Genomic DNA, 18,908 nt, shown 5'->3' on the forward strand with positions numbered 1-18,908 from the left:
TGCATATAGGATGCCAACGGATTTTTCAAAGACTAAGTTATCTGAACCAAATTTAATAATTTGCACATGAAATAATTAATGTTTTATATTTTTCGCACGCAGTTGTATTGTGACGTGTGATATTAAAAAGTTGTTCGCAAGATTGCGTATTAAGATTGAAAAAGGCGGCAACAATAGACTCTAGATTAATTATAATTATATATATATAATTTTAATTAATTATACATAGGTGATTATAATTATATATAATCTGTAGTTGTAATTATAAATATCATTCAGCAATAATTCGAGGAAGTCAAAATGAGTTTTTGAAATGCATTTATTTCAATGTTTTCTTAATTTTCGACTTGTGAAGTTTCCGGACCACCATGGATTCCGTTTTGCTTAATACAGGCTGCGAAGAGTAAGATAATTAGTGACTTGGATAATGGGAAACTTTTTGAAATATGATTTCTCCGTTGTTCAGTTGGCATAGATGAGCCCTGAGTTGGAAAGACCCGAGTTCGAATCTTGTCTATGATGTGAGGAACATTAATCCGGTGTTTTCAATCAAATGGTTACTTTGCCGATCTCATACTGAGGATTTTTTTCCTTCCCGGAAACTCTGGTTTTCAATCCTCAAAATACTCGCCCTTAGGGGGATGTATCCCCCTAAGAGCAAGTATTCCCTGCCGATTCTGCTTTGAACCAAAAAATAAACGTCTACTAAAAATGTGGGAGGTAGATATTAAATAGTATAGGATAAATTTTAGAACAAATAATTCGCTAACAAAACAAAGCAAAACATAATAATATGAAAATTCAAACCAGCTTGCTTTATCTAATGAATAAAATAACAAAAAGTTTGAGCGCGGTTAGTAGTTGGAAGGGGGATCAATCGTTCGACGCTGTTGGCACACTCTCCCTCGATGAGTCTTTGGACTCCCTGGAGGTGTCACATAATAATAACAATAATAAAATCAACCAACCAAACAAAAAAACTGTATGTACTAACCGACTAGCTATTACGTTTTGTTGCATTACTGGTTTTCTAACTGTCTGAAATGGTACGTTTAGTAAGCTTCCGCATCATTCGGCATAACTACTTCGTTTTATTTAATTGAATTAAACAAACAAGGCTGTGTCCTTGGAAGAGCAGATGATGTAATGCCTTCTTATTATTTTTTTCATTTAAATTTTACAGAGAGAGAGAGAGAGAGAGAGAGAGAGAGCTTAGGAAATCAATGAAAGAACTAAGACACATTATAGAAACGTTAAAAGGAATTTATCTTTTTAAGTTTAGACGTTTGTTTTTTTTTAATTTTAATTATACGAAATGGTCGTGGAATATTATAGTGCTTTATAATAAAGTCAAATACGTATCAAATAAAAGGAAGGATGTTCACATCTACATGTATCTGTTTTGCTAGCACCAAAAAGGATGTATTCCGTTTTCAAACGTATTCAAATAATAACACTTCAGGAAATTATATCAGACAATCATGAAAAGCTGCATTTCATAATCTTCTATAGTAACACACTGCTTCATTATCACAGCAATAACTGAACCTGGAGCCATTTTAGCATTACACGCACTGTATACGTAATTTTGTTTACATGATTTTGCCATTAAACTGTCCAAATGCAACTTGGGTATGAAGGCAATGTATTTATGTTGTAAATTGTTTTTCCGGTAAGTTTGGCTCTTTTGATAAACGAAAACCAAGGTTTGGGGGAGGAGAAAAAAAAGTTTCACTTTCGTATGAGACCGGCTAATAAGGTCTTTCCAGCTTCAACCGGAAAGACCTTATAAAAGTCCTTAGTTCGAGTCCTAACGGGATTCGAACTCAAGTGTTTCCAGCTAAGAAAGTTCTGATATAGTATCGTTCTTTTTCGGAAATTCTCTGCCAAAAGAAATTTTAATGGTGAGGCGAAATTCAAAATGGAATTCTAGTCCAGCTAATGTAGAATTGTTGCTTTATAGCTCCGAAAATACTTCGCCTATTTTCTTTGTTTCCACAAATGCTCTAAATTAAACAAAATTGTAATAGTTCGACACATTTTTTTTTTCATCACTCACAAAATTTTATTAAATTCTTGCGACTTCAGCGTAGCTTGCGTACAGACGGATAGGACGTTATATAACAAAACAAAATAAAACGCTCAGAACATATTTGATTTATTTTCTCTTTTTTGTCTTAATCAAAAGTTGTTCGAAAGATACTTACAGCTAGATTTATTATTTAAATAAGAATACCAAAGGAGGGTAGTTCTTAAAGTGAGGACGCAATCTGTATAAGAGAGGGTTTTGGCTAGATAAAATATGCCTTTGAAAAGGTGTAATTGGTTTTATAGTATAGAATTAAAATAAAGGGAGAAAAAGCAGAATAATTTATAGTTCGCTAGGGAGAAATGTTTATAACTGCATAACCAGCAATATTTTTTGGCTATAGTCCTTCTCGAGAATACCGACTTCCACAGAAGACAAAGTATATAGCGTTTATCGATGTACGTAGGACGTGAAAAACCTTTATAAAGGCTTTTCAGTTCGGTTTTCCCCGTCTCATACAGTGATAACCGGTTATTCTTTCAGAAACTTGAATTTTTCAATCCACAGATAGACAACATTTCTGGAGCCGTTTTAGCATACAGTTATAGGTTCGATTCTAGTGGACGAATAAAAGAACTACTCGGCGATTAGAATTTATCTAGAACTTTTTTTTTTTTTTTTACCAACCATTTCCATAGTTGGTCGATCTTTCAAGCAGGAGAGCAGAGTTTTCTCACGGAAAATGAGGTTTTTAACTTAGGAAAAACTGACCGTAGAACTCACACTGTTTCAAACAGTAACAAAATTATTAGTCAGATGCCTGCTCTACTCTTTCCCCCAGATTCCTGTAAATCCTCCATAGCCATGAACTTAGTTAGCCCGCCGATTTCAAAAGTTAAAGCTGAAAGGGCTCTATCTACTCCCTGTGGGAAATAAAATGGCGTCAGAGAATATATTTTTACATTTATCGTAGATCGTAGTATTAATTAAAGTTCTATGAAGCCAAGTTACTTGGCTGTGACAACATATTCGAATATGTTGAGGAAAGACGAGATGAGTCTGATGCATTCTTTAATTTATTTTCCGAACTCAGAATATCAATAGTATGCTGCCGACCTCAAGGTGAATATGTAATAGCGATAATATACTCCAATTTCGACTTTCTGTTGACTACTTATATTTCTGAAATGAACCGGTAGGTAAAGACATGATAGAAAATGAATACCTCTATTAGCAAGGATTTAAAATAATTTCCAAAACTTCTTCGAATGAAGAAGATAATGAGAAAAGAAACTATTATAGAAGACAGTTACTTCATGGGAAATGATTCCTTAGACCTAGGGCTGTCAGCAAGACTTGCAACTTTTGTGGATTTAATGGTTCTTACTTCCCCTCCATCCAGATTTTTTCATTGTAGTATTCGCATTTATGAGACATTCATATTAAGCATAAACTGAAGTTTAAAAGGTAAATATACTGTACATAAATGGTAAGGCCTGGACACATAGGCAGAGACATTTTACTTCTTATGTAATATTAACTCCATTACAGAAAACAATATAGGCTATATTACATTTTCCTCTTTCTAATAAATAAATAAATATAACAATGAAATCCTAAAGTACTTAAAATGGTTTTAAATTTGTTTAATTAAGATTTTTGTCCCGTTTATTCAAAGTGAATATAACAAATCGATTATAATTCCAGGCACAAACTCATCGGAGTCATGCCAACTAAAATAGAAGATCTAATTGCACTATTTCAGCTAACTGAAAATCCTCAGGTAAGCCGATGACGGTTCCAAGTGATTTTTATAAATCTTTCTAGATTTTTCAATATGAAATATAATCTAAAAAATATTGTAAATCTATAATACTTTAGCACCATGAGTGGACTACGGATTAGATTATTGGGGCACCCTGCTCTACATAAAAAGGCGAGACCTTTTAGATGCACAGATTATTGGTTGGAAAACAATGATGCTATCCATTTAGCCAACCAAGATGCCAATACATTACTGATATTATTGTACAATATATAAAATCAGTAAACATAATATCATGGAGAGTTTCGTGGTAACCATTTCATTATATTCAAGAATATACACTGCTTGGAAAGAAGTCAATGGCCATCCCCCGGTGGGCAAGGTGCACCGTGCCATGTAACCAGTTGCCTGTTTGTAGCAGGTATCAATTGGAGGAATATGATATCCCAAGTCAGTGCAACTGTGTCCGGTTGAAAGGGCTACGTGAAGGGAATTGACTGAGTAAAGAGGTGTTGTGATAGGATGCCATGTTGCAGGACTATCTGATCGATAAATTGTTGACAAATTTGACCAAATCCAGGTCAACAATCGGTGATACCATACCATACTGAGATGGAAGCATAGGGATTCAACTATAAGTGGTACCCATGGACGAATCGCTACACTCATCGAACGTGACCGTAGGATGCTACGAAGCATAATATGTAAAACCGCCATTCGTCGACCGACACGTTGATTGCGGAGTTCCAGGCATCGACTGGAATCATCAGGCCAATCTGTATGGGACAGCTGTATTGAACTGCTTACCAAGGAGGGATGTGCTTTACATTTTAAGGAACCTTTAATGCAAAAGTTCAAAAGAGTATGAGAGTTAGTCCTGAGTGTGGTATGTTTGGTCTGGGAGAACGTAACATCCATAGTGAAAGATTGTTGGAATTTGCCCATACTAATAGATTAGTCATTGTCAATACCTGCTTTTAGAAACACCCACGACGGACCTATACCTAGACATTTAACTCTGATAGATTAATGCACCAGACTGATTATATCTTGGCTCTTCAACGATGGAAGACAAGCATCCTTGATAAGCATAATTGTCCTGGAGTAGATTGTGGTGCTAACAATCAGCTAGTAAGAGCTAAAGTAAGACTGAGACTCCGAAATCTTCCAAGTCAGAACCATCCCGCTAGAATGAATGCCAAACTAATCCCTAGTGTGTGTGTGTGTGTGTGTTCACAGAAGAAACATCAAAATGGTTGGATGATTTTCTGGAGACTGGTGAGAAGAATTCACCTGAAATGGTCTGGGAAAGAGTCAAAGTTATAATAGAGGATAGCCAATAACTATTTGCGCCCAATTAGAAGACCAAGTTGAAGCTGATATCCACAGGATATCAGATTCGACATGGAGATCTGATCGAAAGGAGGCGATTGGCGAAACAAAGAGATCCAGGAACTGAAAAATATAAAAATTACATAGAGAAGGCAGGAAAGTCATGACAGGACAAGAAAATTTTTATGCTAATAAATGTGAAGAGATAGAGTACCAGATGAAGAGAAATGATTAGGATTATAAAAGGATGTTTCGTTTAGTTCATGACCTAAAGTACAAGTTTAAGCCCAAATTGAACATCATCAAAAACAGGAATGGAGCAGTGCTAACAGAACAATAAGTACTTCACAGTACTCGTTCCACCGAGGATATGAGAATATGAGAGACAGAATCATGGACTAGAGACTGGAAGAAGTCTGTTTTTATACCACTGCACAAGAGTGGGGATATGAAAGATTCAAGAAGTATAGAACTATTAGTTTAATGTCTCACGCAAGCAAGATTTTATTAAAGATCATTCTAAATAGGATTAAGGCCTAAGTTGAGGCAGATATACCAGAAGAACTGTAGTAAGTGTTTCATAGACTATTCCAAACAACAGGTTATCCTGGCCAGTACCGGTATCTCACAAATCACTAAAGAACGGAGTGACCATTCTACATTTGATGATGTCCAATGAATATATGGAATGGAATCTTTCGTGAGTGAATTCATAATAAAAATACAATTAAAAACTTACAAGGTTCTGGTTTTGTCTTCAATTCTTGTAAGTGGAATCGTTTCGTTTACATAAAACCAATTAATCCCCCCCCCTCCTCCCCAAAGAATGCAATTTGGGACTAGGTGATGGCTAGGAGATCGGTCCTTTGCTATCAATCCACTCATTTGAAAAATAAGCACCCAAGGAAGTTGTGGGATATTTTGTAGCCTTAACTACCGCTTGATACATTTATCTAAATTCCTAATGCATGCAAATTACTGGCTCAAATTTTGACCACATAATCACCCACTGAACTTTGAACTTTCCATGGCATCTATTAGTTAGAATGGTATGAAAGAGCATGCACACAAGACTCAGGAGGCGAACGAAAATTTTAGATATTTTTTTGTTTATGGAGGCGGACTGCACATGTAATATAGAGCGGCTTCTCCACGATGAGTCCTAGGACTCCATGGAGATACTGTAATAATAATAATAATAATAATCATAATGAATACTTTGATTTATCCGTAGCTTTATGGTATGAAACAATGTTTTTGCCATATATGCTTCCTTTCTTGTAGATTGATTTCTGGAAAGAGCCTAGTCGAATATACGAAAATGTAACTATGCGCTTACCACCCGAAATTGCTGAAACAGTAGAACAGGAACTTCGGCATTCTGGAATGGAATATTTTGTTATAACATGTGATTTACAAAAGTAAGTTTTATTTTTCCCACTTTCATAAAAACGTTTGAATTTAAACTATTGAAATATGAACCTCTATTTACAAAAAAAAAAAAAAAACTGCTTTTCACAAAGGTAATCAGTCATCTTGCAAATATTGGGGAATTATTATAATTACATATTTCCGTGATGTATAGTGGAGTCATAATAAGATATTTATGTCGTGTGTAAAGTAATGGAAATCATGTAAGGGTTTATCCTTCTATGTCACAGGAAATAATATATCTAAGATATCAAATTGCAAGAATATAAGTGCAAATTTTCTGAAAATTTGCACTTATACATTTATGTATAAGTGCAAACACTTATACATAAATGTATATACAGTTCACAGCACTAACACTATAACAAAGCTTAAAATCATTTAAAAAAAAAAGTTATCATTGACAGAAATAGAGAGGTTCAAATTAACCCTTAAGAAATTCGAGAAACTCACTTTTCCTACTTCCACATATTTTCCCTTTTCAATCAATGCCACCTAGTTAAAATCTCTTGTGATTGTCATTATCTGATTGCTCACTAAATACTACATCCTGTTCAACCGCCCCGAAGACTGTTAGTGCTGTGTCCTTGACTCCCCACTCTGGTAGGACACCATTCACCTGCTATCACTTAGTGCATCCCTATCCTTTTTTTTTTCCCCTTCTGTCCTTCCTAAAAGGTTTCCCTGGGCACTTTTCTTTGTCAAAGTCTCATTTATGCTTAAAGTTTTGTTCCAAACAATTCGAATATTTGATGTTTGCTACAGTACATACTTATAAACAGTGGCAGCTCGTGGCTTGAAATCGTGGGGGTGCTGCAACTTTCAAAATATTCACACACACTGTAAGTACAGTGTATACGTGTTTGGATAAAATATCAAAATTATGGTAAAAATTAAAAAAAAATTAAACATAAAAAAATATTGTTTATTATCGATAAAATTGTACAGTTTGGTATAATTCAAAATTACTTAAAAATAAAATCCATTCTTCTTGTTTTGTTTCGAGCGAAAAGGTCAATAACTTTTTCCTTGATGTTTGTGTGACTGTTGAAGAATTTGTAGTTCGCTTACAGCCACTACTGTCGCAGAACTTATTTTTTGAGGTTGCATTTCTGAGGTCATAATTGTCAATAACCCCAATAATGTTCTAAAATAAAAACTATAACAAATGTTATGTCTTTAATTGTAATGTCCAAATATTTTAAGAGACGGAATAAACACGCTAAACACTACGAACTCTCTACTACTGGCGTAAACTGCATATAAACAACAGTGGAACTGCGCGACGGACAGTGAATATGGAGGGATCGAATGCGATTTTTGATGAGAACGGACGTGTTATTTTAGACTGAGCCTGATTACATTGCATACAAGGTTTCTCAGTAATCTCACATTGCACTGGTGCTAACACAGTATGATTCCTACTGTCTCCCCCTCTGCACGAAATGTGCAAGAGGTCAAATGGCTGGCAAGTCCCACCCACAATGAGGACCCGTGGCGGATTTAAGGTTTTATAGGGAGGTAGGTTTCTAAACTGTTGCCAAGTGAGATATTGATACTCCTTTTCCCCAATTAGTAGGTTGCAACAAGACTTTGCTAGTGGACCAACTCAGTCTACAGGACACTTGCTGACAGGCTTCAAGCCCTGCAGGATTATACACTGCTAGTAGTACATCTTGGTCTACAGGATACTTTTCTGGCAGGCCCCTAGCCCTGCGGGATTATTTAAACTGCTATTAACCAATTTCTGCTGGCAGGAAATCGCCAATTTGACATGGAAAACATCAAAGAACAGATCCAGATCCTTAATAAGGAGCAGTCCCTAGAGGTACTCAAACTAATAATAGGCAAGTTAGAATCTGACCGGCCAAGATTTATAAAACAATATATTCACTGTAATGATCAGGATGGAGAGGAGGAGGAGAATGAGATCTCACAAGATGAACTCATTGCTGCTCTATCACCAAAATCCCCCTGTCAAAACATCTCTCAAGGGGAGCACTCTAACAAAAGAAGAACTATAGAAGACCAGATGGATGAAGACATACCAACATCAGATGTCCCGAGGAACACCGAAAAGGTTCCACCAGTAATACTAAGGGACAAGGACAAATGGACCACTGCCACATCAGCCCTTAGGGAACATAAAATCTCATATTCCTGGGCTAAAAATCAAGATGAAAGAGTCAAAATCCAGCCAGCTTCAGTCACTGACTACAGACAGCTGACAAGATTAATGGATAACAAAAGTCTTCCATATCACACTTTTGCTTTACCCAGTGAAAAGAATCTCAAAGTAGTACTTCGCGGAGTAACCAAAGGTGTCACCTGTAAGAAAATAACTGCTGACCTTATGAGTCGGAGCCTAACACCAGTGCAAGTGAGCAGGATGCTCAGGGCAGATAAACGGCCAATGTCACTGGTACTCGTAGAAATTAATAAGACACAGAAAGAGATTTATGAACTGACAACAATCTGTGGTCTCAGAATTTCTACTGAACTACTAAGGAAAAAGTCGACAGCTGGGCAGTGCCATAGGTGCCAAAGGTTTGGCCATGCCCAAAAACTATGCAAGACAAATTACAGGTGTTTAAATTGCAGCGAGGGCCACCAGACCGTCATGTGTACAAAACCAAGATCCACTCCAACTAATTGCGCCAATTGTGGAGGACCTCACCCTGCTAACTACAAGGGATGCATTACATACCCAAATAACCGAGAGTCAGCAAAAACCACCCTTCCAACACAAATCAGCGATGCTCAAGACAGCCGTGCAAGTTACACCCCAGTCAGAATTATCTCCAGCTTGACAACTCAAGAAAGGAAACAAATGCCTAAAACTTATGCAGAGGCAGCACGAACAAAGGCTGCTCCATCTCATGATCATATAAGCTCATATCTAACATCAGTACTAACTGCTTCACTAGCTACCATATTACAAGAATTCAGTATGACAAATCCTTTGCCGTCCTCCAAGAAAAGATTCCTACAAGGTACCCACTCGATTCTGACAGCCCTCAATAATGAATAAAAGAAAATTTCATCCCCATCCCAACTCTCTCATGATCATTGCATGGAACGCCAACGGACATAATAACAAAATCCTAGAACTACAAGAGTTCTCTCACAGACACAATCCTGACATAATACTGGTAAATGAAACACATCTCAGGCCAGCTAATAACCCCAAATTACGGAACTATATTATGTACGAAACAGATAGACTCACCAGCAGCGGAGGAGGAACAGCTATATACATTACAAACTACCTAAGCCACAATGTTCTGACCAATCCACAAAGAACTTAGAGATAACAGGCATTGAAGTTCATACCAACAATGCTGGCAGTATCAAAATCTATGCTGTATATAATTCATCCAGCATTCCATTACTGGTATCTGACTTAGACACCATTCTCGGCTTCACAGACTCCATCATCATGGCCGGTGACTTTAACGCGAAACATACAGCCTGGCATAGCTCTATAATCAACGACAAAGGTCAAACTCTAAACTATTACTCAACGCAACATTCTATTGTTGTAACTGGACCCACGGAGCCCACCCATCACAGCTCAACTGGAAGTTCAGATGTACTTGACATAGTCGTCCTCAAAAACATCAGATACCAATATCAGCTGGAAACAATAAATGAACTTTCGTCCGATCACAACCTTATTCTGCTTCAACTCAGTACACAAGAACAATTCTCCCCTCCCCACTCTTTCATATCTTGGGACAAACTCTCCAGAATCCTACCTGATCATATTGGCCCAGTCCCTGCTATTCACACTAAAGAGGAGATAGAATTGGCTGCAAACAACCTTACCAGTCAAATCAAAAATGCAATAAAGTCAATTACCCAAACTACAGTCTTTTATTCAAGTGGTCGGATTCCCGAGGAAATCATGGATTTAATCAGACTGAAAAACAAAACCAGAAAGAGGTATCATAACACAAGAGCCCCTCAAGATAAAACAAATTTGAATAAATTAAACAGACAATTCCGAGAAGCCCTCCAAAAACATCGAAACTAAGAATGGGAATCTAAGCTACCGAAATTAAACCCAGAAGACAACTCCATTTGGAAGTTTCTGAGAACCATCCGCACTAAAAGACAACTTTTATCCCCCAATTCAGACCACGAAAGGAATAGTCCATACTGACAGGGAAAAGACAGAGGTTCTGGCTGACAGCTTGGAAACTCAATGCAACCCCTCTTATGAAAATCTGAACATCAATCTCATCTACAACATTCACTGCCGAGTCAGGCAGGCCATAACAGAACAAAAAGATGCTCTAGAACCTCTCACACCCACTTCTCCAACAGAAGTTATAAATATTATAACCCACTTGAACAACAATAAAGCTCCAGGTTCAGATGGAATTACAAAAAATAAGCAAACTACTCCACAGAAAAGCCATTGTACATCTAGTCAACATAATTAATGCCATTTTCAGGCTCAAATATTTCTCTTTAACATGGAAGATAGCAGATGTCACACCAATCAAAAAGATTGGAAAAAACACCCAACTCCCTGAAAACTTACAGACCTATCAGTCTTCTGTCTAACCTTGGAAAGATCGCAGAAAAAGTAATCCTTACTAGGCTTCAATCACAAACGGATAAACTAGGTATAATCCCAAATGTCCAATTTGGATTTAGAAAAAACTACTCCACCGTTCAGCAGATCCACAGGCTGATCGAATACATCTCCGAAGGCTTCATAACCTTCATACAGCTGCAGTCTTTTTAGATGCTGCAAAGGCTTTTGATAAGGTGTGGCATCAGGGTCTTCTCTACAAGCTCATCACATTCACTATGCCTACTAATCTAGTTAAAATAATTCACTCTTACCTCAGAGACAGATGCATGCAAGTCAAAATAAATGAAACTGTATCAACCAGACGCAAGGTTCTGGCAGGAGTGCCGCAGGGCTCACTCTTGCCCCCCCCCCCCTTTGCTGTTTTCTATCTATATAGCTGATATCCCTCAAACCCAAGCTCAATCACTGCATTATATGTTGATGATACTGCATATATTAGGAAGATCTCTCAGCACCAAACTAGCTATCAAAAGACTCCAAAACAGTATTCACACACTAGAGAAATGATTGATGGACTGGAGAATCCAAGCCAACCCACAGAAGAGTTCAGCCATACTATTCACTAGAAAAAAGCCTCAAATCAAGGAAGATGTACTTTTACTAGGTGTTAAAATCCCATGGCAGAATACAATCAAATATCTCGGCGTAATTCTCGATAAAAAAAACTACAATTGACCACTCATATAGAACACATAAGTTCAAAGACATCCAAAGTAATAGCGCAGCTCTACCCCATGATCAACAGAAAAAGTAAATTCGATACTCAGAACAAACTACTCATATACAAGATGGTAATACGCCCAGTCATCACTTACGCATCTCCTACATGGAGTCATACTTCGAACACAAATATTCAAAAGCTGCAGAGAATGCAGAACAAATGTCTGAGAATGAGTTTGGATGCCCGTGGTTTATCAGAAACTCCCAAATTCACAGAGAAGTCAACATTCCCTACATCACATCTCTTCTTCACGACCTAGCTGAAAAGTTCTTCATTAAGACAAAAAATCATCCGAACCCACTGATCAAGCAAGCTTCAGACTATAATGAACAAATTTCTGCAAATAAGAGACCCAAGTCAATTCTATGCTCAGCTGAACACAGTTAATCTCGCTGCCCTTTCAGGGCGAGCTTAAAGCTCAATAATTCTCCACCCAAAGAACTTTCCTTTTCAGATGGAGAGGAATATGAAAAGCATTTATGCCTTCACCCATCAAGTTAGTATCGTTCTGCGTTCTGAGACGGACAGTGCCGCCTTACGCTAATAGCTCGCATCTCACTATGACGTGAATATGCTTGCGCGCGTAGCAATATGACGCAGTGCTGCTAGCGTCCTTCGCCCTCCTAAGTGCTGCAAGATAGATTTTTATTATTTTTTATACAAAATAAGAGAATTGTATAGGATCGTTGATGATAAAATTAAACATTACAAGCAAATATAAATAAATTAATAAATATATTTATGTATCGAGAAAAATTGCGGGTGCTGCAGTTCCGTAGTACCTATGCCGAGCCGTCCCTGCTTATAAAGCATGTAGTAACAACAATGAAGCAACATTTAAGGTATATTATTCGTATCATAGTAATCTTATTGAATTTGGTAATTTGCTAAAATTACCAAATTTGGTAGAACAGAGAAAGCTATCAAGCAGGCGGCTATGTATCAATTGTCAACATAGCATAGGCTTTTGAACTGTAATAACTTGATTTTGCAAATCATTGACAGTTTTCTTTCTCGAGGTTTGCACCGTAATAAAATAATTTATGTATTAAATTTTTGAATTTCTTTTCAGAGGGAATCTACAGATCTCCATTCACAATACCTCCCCCCCCCCTTGAGTGTTGGAAGATTATGACCAGCCCAATAGTAGGTGAACCGATTCCCTACTTTTTGAGGGTTTATATAACAAACTCCAAGGGGAAAAGAGGGGAGAATTTTTTATAAAGGTAAACAGCTAATTTTTGAACAGTTTCATAAGCAATGACACTGCCTGCTATTATGGACATACTCATCTGTTTGTCAGTAAGCATCAGATATATTTTCCAACTTCATGATTTTAATGAAATTAGGTATATTGAGAGCATATTTACTAATGCATGGTGCGCAGTGTTGCCGAAATTAATCTGTCCATTAGTGTTGATTATATTTTGTTAATTATTTATTTTTCATTTCGATAACTGAAAGTAATGAATTATAAATTCATTTGCATGGCTTGTGTGCTAAACGAGCTCAGTTACAAATTTTGAGGTCTTTCTCGCACAAACAATAGTTCTTTTTTTTTCTTTTTCTTTTAACGTCTGCTAATAAACAATCCACTTGATGACTACAACTAATTATGATTGCTATTTATTTTGCATTTGGGAGAGCACAGCGAAGTCCAGAGGTAAAAGTAAAATGGCCCACATAAAGACAATAAAATAAACATAAACAAATAAAATAATAACAAATAAATGAATCAAATTATTTGAAGGAAATTATAAAAATGAAATAATGATAAAATAACATTGTCTTGCGTTCGTTCATGTTTTCGCAATATCTCAGCAATATCAGCTATTTCAAATAATACACAAATACCAACATATCCTGCTTAAACGTTTGTTATTCCCTGTTTTAAAATTTTAACCCTAAGCAGGATAACTACTTGAAGAACTGTAGGGAATTCAAACTGCAAATGTAAACCCAGGACTCAATAATTGATTTACAAATTTAAATAATTGTGTAGGAGGGGAAAACAGTCCTTCCCTGGTGGACTGTATACAAACATATCGGTTAGTAAAGAGAGACAAATATTAGGTAAGTGAAGATCGCTGCGTGTTGAGATAAATAATTAAAAAACGAATCAATATATAATTTTCAATATTATTATTATTATTATTCAGTGGTGGCCCGTACATAAGCACTGGGACACTGCAGCACCCCCAAGGAAAAAATGAAAAAAATAAATTTTATTCGTGTTTATAAATAATAACAATGCTTACAACATTATATCAATGCAATACAACATCTTAAAGGTTACAGCTTATGTTTCGACATTGATTGAATAGTTAATAATTGGAATTGTTCGATTAACGCTTTAGATTACGAAACAAATACACTGCGATCTAACGCAGTGTCAGAATTATCACGTTAAACCAATCGCAGCTAGACTCGCCGATATTCGTTTGCTCTTCGCATTGCACGTAACTAGTGAATCTGACACTGCTCTTTGGGCAGTGTATCGTATGCTTCCGCGCATTATTTCTGTGAGATACGAGAGGGTGAACTATTTTTTGCAATCTTATTTTATTTTGTTCAAATAACATATAATTATTTATTTATTATAGATACAAGGCTGAATTATGAAGAGTGTCACTGTTGAAAATATGAAAAGAATTATATTATTTTCAATTATGGTTACACCAAACAAATGCACTGTGATCTAACGCAGTGCGAGAATGATCGCGCCAATTGTAGGTAGACTCGCCGATATTCGTTTACGCTTGACACTGCTCTTTGGGCAGTGTATCGTATGCTTGCATTCCTTATTTCTATGAGATACGAAACTTTTATTATTGGTATTTGTTTTTTTTTTTTTTAATAAAGCAATTTTTAACATGTAAATTTATTTATTAATAATTTGGTTAGTGATTAGGAAAAAAATATTTTTTATTTTATTTTGTATATGCAGTACCCCCCACTTAAAATTTTCACCGGCCGCCACTGTTATTATTATTATTCGTGGCACCTCCAAGGAGTCCAAAGACTCATCGCGGGAGGACACCTATTGTGCAACTCTCCGTCTACCGTCCTCCACCACCACCACAAGTATTTTTTGTCTGTAAATTGCGTGTGTTCTGAAGGGCCGATTTATCTGTATGCGGGATGAAAAACCCTGTTACCTCCGTATAAGATCGGCTAACTCACCTTCGATTGAAAAACGTCCATATAAAGATTTCTCCCGTCACGACGAGAATCGAACTTAGGCGTTTTCCAATCGAAGGGCGCAACTTACCGTCATTCTTCCAATTGTGCTACGGAGGCGCTTATATGATTAATTTATAATCAGTTATTTTTACCTATACCGACTCTTGTATTTATTAGTTTGACCTTGGCATTAAAAATGCTAAGAAATTTTCAATAAACAGCCTAAGATCGAATATTAACGACGTTAAATAAAACGACTGTCAATGTGCAGGGAACAATGTGATTTTGTGGATTTCATTTATGACACACTTTATCCCATTTACAGGAAAGCCTTTGTCTATTAAGATAACTGGAAAAGCATAATCAGAAAATCCGAATCAGGGTAGTCGTAACTCACTAAGCAACCATGGAAATGGCTAGAGGAGGCAAGATTGTAACTCAACAATAAAAACACCGTTCATTATTTATTTATCTTATTTTAATTTTGCGTATTTTTTTGAATTTAGGGCGAAAAATAGTGCTTGTGTAGGGCTATAACAACGATTCTGGCAAGGATGGTGTTATAGCCCTACACACCTAAACAAAAAGAGCATTGACATGCAGGGGAAAAAAAGTTCCATTTTTAAATTTTGCTTCCTAAATTACTTAGAATCCGCCTGTTTGATCTTAATTACAAAATCCTTGTAAACCGTTGTCGTCATTAAATTTTACTACTTAAGGTGACAGGTTAACTTTAATAAATACGAATATAACGTTTCATATTTCAAATCTTCGGAGTAGATGTAGGACTAATCTAAAATGTTCTTAAGGATGGTTTCAAATCAGATTGAAAAAAAAAAAAAAACATTGTGTTAATATGAAAACAAGTAAAGAAAATGTAAACGTATACAGTGATAATCCGTAAGTGGAAAAAGCCTAAACATCGCAGAATTTTCTCCTTTGTAATTGCAAGTTTAATTTTCTGTGCTATAGTTCATTACAATATTAATTTAGGAGCGAAACATATTTAATAGGCATTTTATATAAGTGGAGAAAGGCCGCTTAACGATCGATGACAGGCTGAGAAAGTACAACAGAGTGGAGAAGACTTTGGAAGTGGTACAGAATTAGAAGACATACACACATACAGAGAACACATAATAAAGAGAGAGAGATGTACACACACTCGCCCTCCTTTTCATTATACTGCTTTTAAGAGAGGAGAAGAGAAAGACAGGAGCGTCCTTTAGTCTTCGACCATGCATACGGGGGGGGTGGCGCATGGAAGTGAATGTATAGGACAGAAGAGATGAAAAGGGAGAATGAGCAAATGCTATCTTTGGTAGGGAAGCTGTGTTTTAGAACAAAAAAAAATGCTAGTAGGAAGCACTGCATGGAATATTATGAACTGAGGGCGTGACGTCATCGGCGGTCACTGCGAAAATTGGCCTGCAGCTCGTATGTATGGGCTAACGTCCAAGCATGAAATGAGACAGAGAGAGAGAAGTTATTCCGCTAGGATATTTACATGACTCAGTGAGTACTGCGACTGTTTCTGAGTGCACATTATTTTGATTTGGGTGGATATTTATTTATTTATGATTTTCTATTTCAGATTTGCATTTAAGGACCATTATACTTCTGTAGCTGTAATACTCATATTTTGTTAGTTTGTTTTCGTTTATGGCGGGTATAGGTGGACTGGAGTAAGTCTCTAAAACACTCTTGAAGCCTAGCACATGTTAACCTAGAGCAAAACCCGAGGAACGAAGTACTGCAAGCAAATTATGTTCGTGAATGGTGAATATGACGTTCATAATAAGAATTTTTGGACAGATATAATAAGGCTTTGTGGAAGATGCGGATGGATGAGAATTTTAGTACTTTTTTTCTGGAGAAGATATTCGTGGTAATATTGAAAAGACTAAAGTTTTTCTGTTTTCGGCATATGCAGTATGTATGCTATGGAACTGTCTTAGAAGAAAACTGTAGGGAAGATTGATTTCTTACTTGTTGTATGTCGGAGGCAAGGGTGAGAATTTATAAACATTAAGGAATTGTGACAGATTTTTTGTATTACGTACGGGTGATACGGTTTGTAGTGCAAAGAGTTGCATACATGCATTGTTCATTCATGAACAATGTATGTATTGAATTTTTTTGAAATTAGTTCATATTTGTTTCTATGAAGAGGATATCATCCGCTCAATTATTATTATTATTATTAGTAGTAGTAGTTGTTGTTGTTGTTGTAGTATGGGCTATTCCGTGCAGTCTTTAAACATCATGCCAAGCACTATCCAACATTTGCACAGTATCTATGATGCTTTGCTTTGAACTCATTCACAGTCATGGCACCCAAAACAGACTCCGAAAACCTATTCCACTCATTTACCAATCTCCAAGCAAAAAATCTAGTCCTGACAACTACACTCTTGCTCAGTTTCCAAGGATAAGTTTCCCTACTTTTTCCCACCAGACCTGTTCTGAAAGATTAATCTGGGTTAATCTTGTAAAAAACTTTCAGTAATTTGTGTCTCAATCATATCACCCCTTTCCTGCCTGTCAACCAATTTCTGTGATCACAAATCTTCAACCAGTCTTCATAAGGTTCATTCCATAGCCTTGCTACCATCCTGATCACTCGTCTCTGGATCCTCTTCACCTCCTCCTCCTCAATATCAAAGTAACCAGATCTGTGCATAGTGATCAAGACGGGGGTCTTACAAACACATGCTAAACATTCTAAAGAATACTGCTATGATCAACCCACTTCTGAATCCTAGTCCTCACCAACTGATCTAACATTTAGCAATCCCAGTCACACAGATTAGCCTATAATATGTAGCCACAGTCTTATCTTCCCCCTTCGTAAAGTGGAACAATTTTTCTCACCTTCCATTCCTTTGGGACTGTTGCAAGACTCATATTAAACAGATATGCCAAAGATTCTATTCATTTTATAGAGCATTCCCTCAAGACACATGGTGATATTCTGTCAAATCCTACTGCGTATTAACATCAACTTTACTTAATCCTTCATATACTTTCTACTCATTCATCATTAGTCCCTCCATCATACCCCCCTTACTTTCCAGTTTCTGATGTTGCCTTCACAAGGATGAAACACTGAGAGACTAATCATTGAATACTTCAATTACTGTATTTTTCCATGTAAAAGACAATACTTTTTTTTCTAAAATTTTTAGACCAAAAATTGGGGGGTTGACTTATACACAAGGGGAGGGACCGGTTGAGAAACCCGCAATTGCCGTGGCGAAACTACCGGCACCTTGTCTCCGAGAGCAGGCTTCTGCCAATCACTGACCTTAGTTAACTCTGTAGATTGACGTCATTAACAGTTGATTCTGAATAAACCAATCAGAACTGAAAGCATCCATACGTCTGCAACTCGTTGGCGGGGGGGGGGTAAGTTAATATATTAACAATATTTGAGCATTAGCCCATAACAATGTTCTAAAATAAAAAAAATAAAAAAAATGATATGCCCGGAACTGAGAATGATGCATAATTTCTTAGTATGTATCTTAAAAATATTACCTAATTACTAAATATACTTTGAATATTTAAAAAAAAAAAATCAAATGTGTTCTGTTTTATGTTTAAAATATTGATTTCTTAATTTTGGTTTCGAAAAAGTAGGGTTCGTCTTATAAACTGAAAAATACGATATATCTTGAGAACGTTTTAGGAGACGTACGTGACTTTTAAGTGGTTCAGATGAAGGGAATTATATCTTACACATTTTCCAATGTTAATGAATTTGAAAAAAATCAGCTAACACTTTTCATTCCTTTATAGGGAGTAGGCGAGAACATTTTTAGCTTAGAAGAAGTTTCTT

The 18,908-nt window shown here is 36.4% G+C and overlaps 1 protein-coding gene across 1 annotated transcript in view; it reads left to right on the plus strand.

Moving 5' to 3' along the window:
* Positions 1 to 3,755: 3,755 nt before the first annotated feature.
* The window catches only part of LOC150110253 (carboxypeptidase B-like), a 76,388-nt gene continuing 61,235 nt past the window's right edge, over positions 3,756 to 18,908 (plus strand). The window contains exons 1-2 of the mRNA XM_090394543.1: positions 3,756 to 3,812; positions 6,411 to 6,547. Of these exons, the coding sequence (XP_090250669.1) occupies positions 3,756 to 3,812; positions 6,411 to 6,547 (194 nt within the window). The remainder of the gene's footprint in view (positions 3,813 to 6,410; positions 6,548 to 18,908) is intronic.

The sequence above is a fragment of the Typopeltis vanoorti genome, chromosome 1 (assembly GCF_054136105.1).
Source record: "Typopeltis vanoorti isolate ZY-2024b chromosome 1, IOZ_Tvanoo_1.0, whole genome shotgun sequence".
Classification (NCBI taxonomy): domain Eukaryota; kingdom Metazoa; phylum Arthropoda; class Arachnida; order Uropygi; family Thelyphonidae; genus Typopeltis; species Typopeltis vanoorti.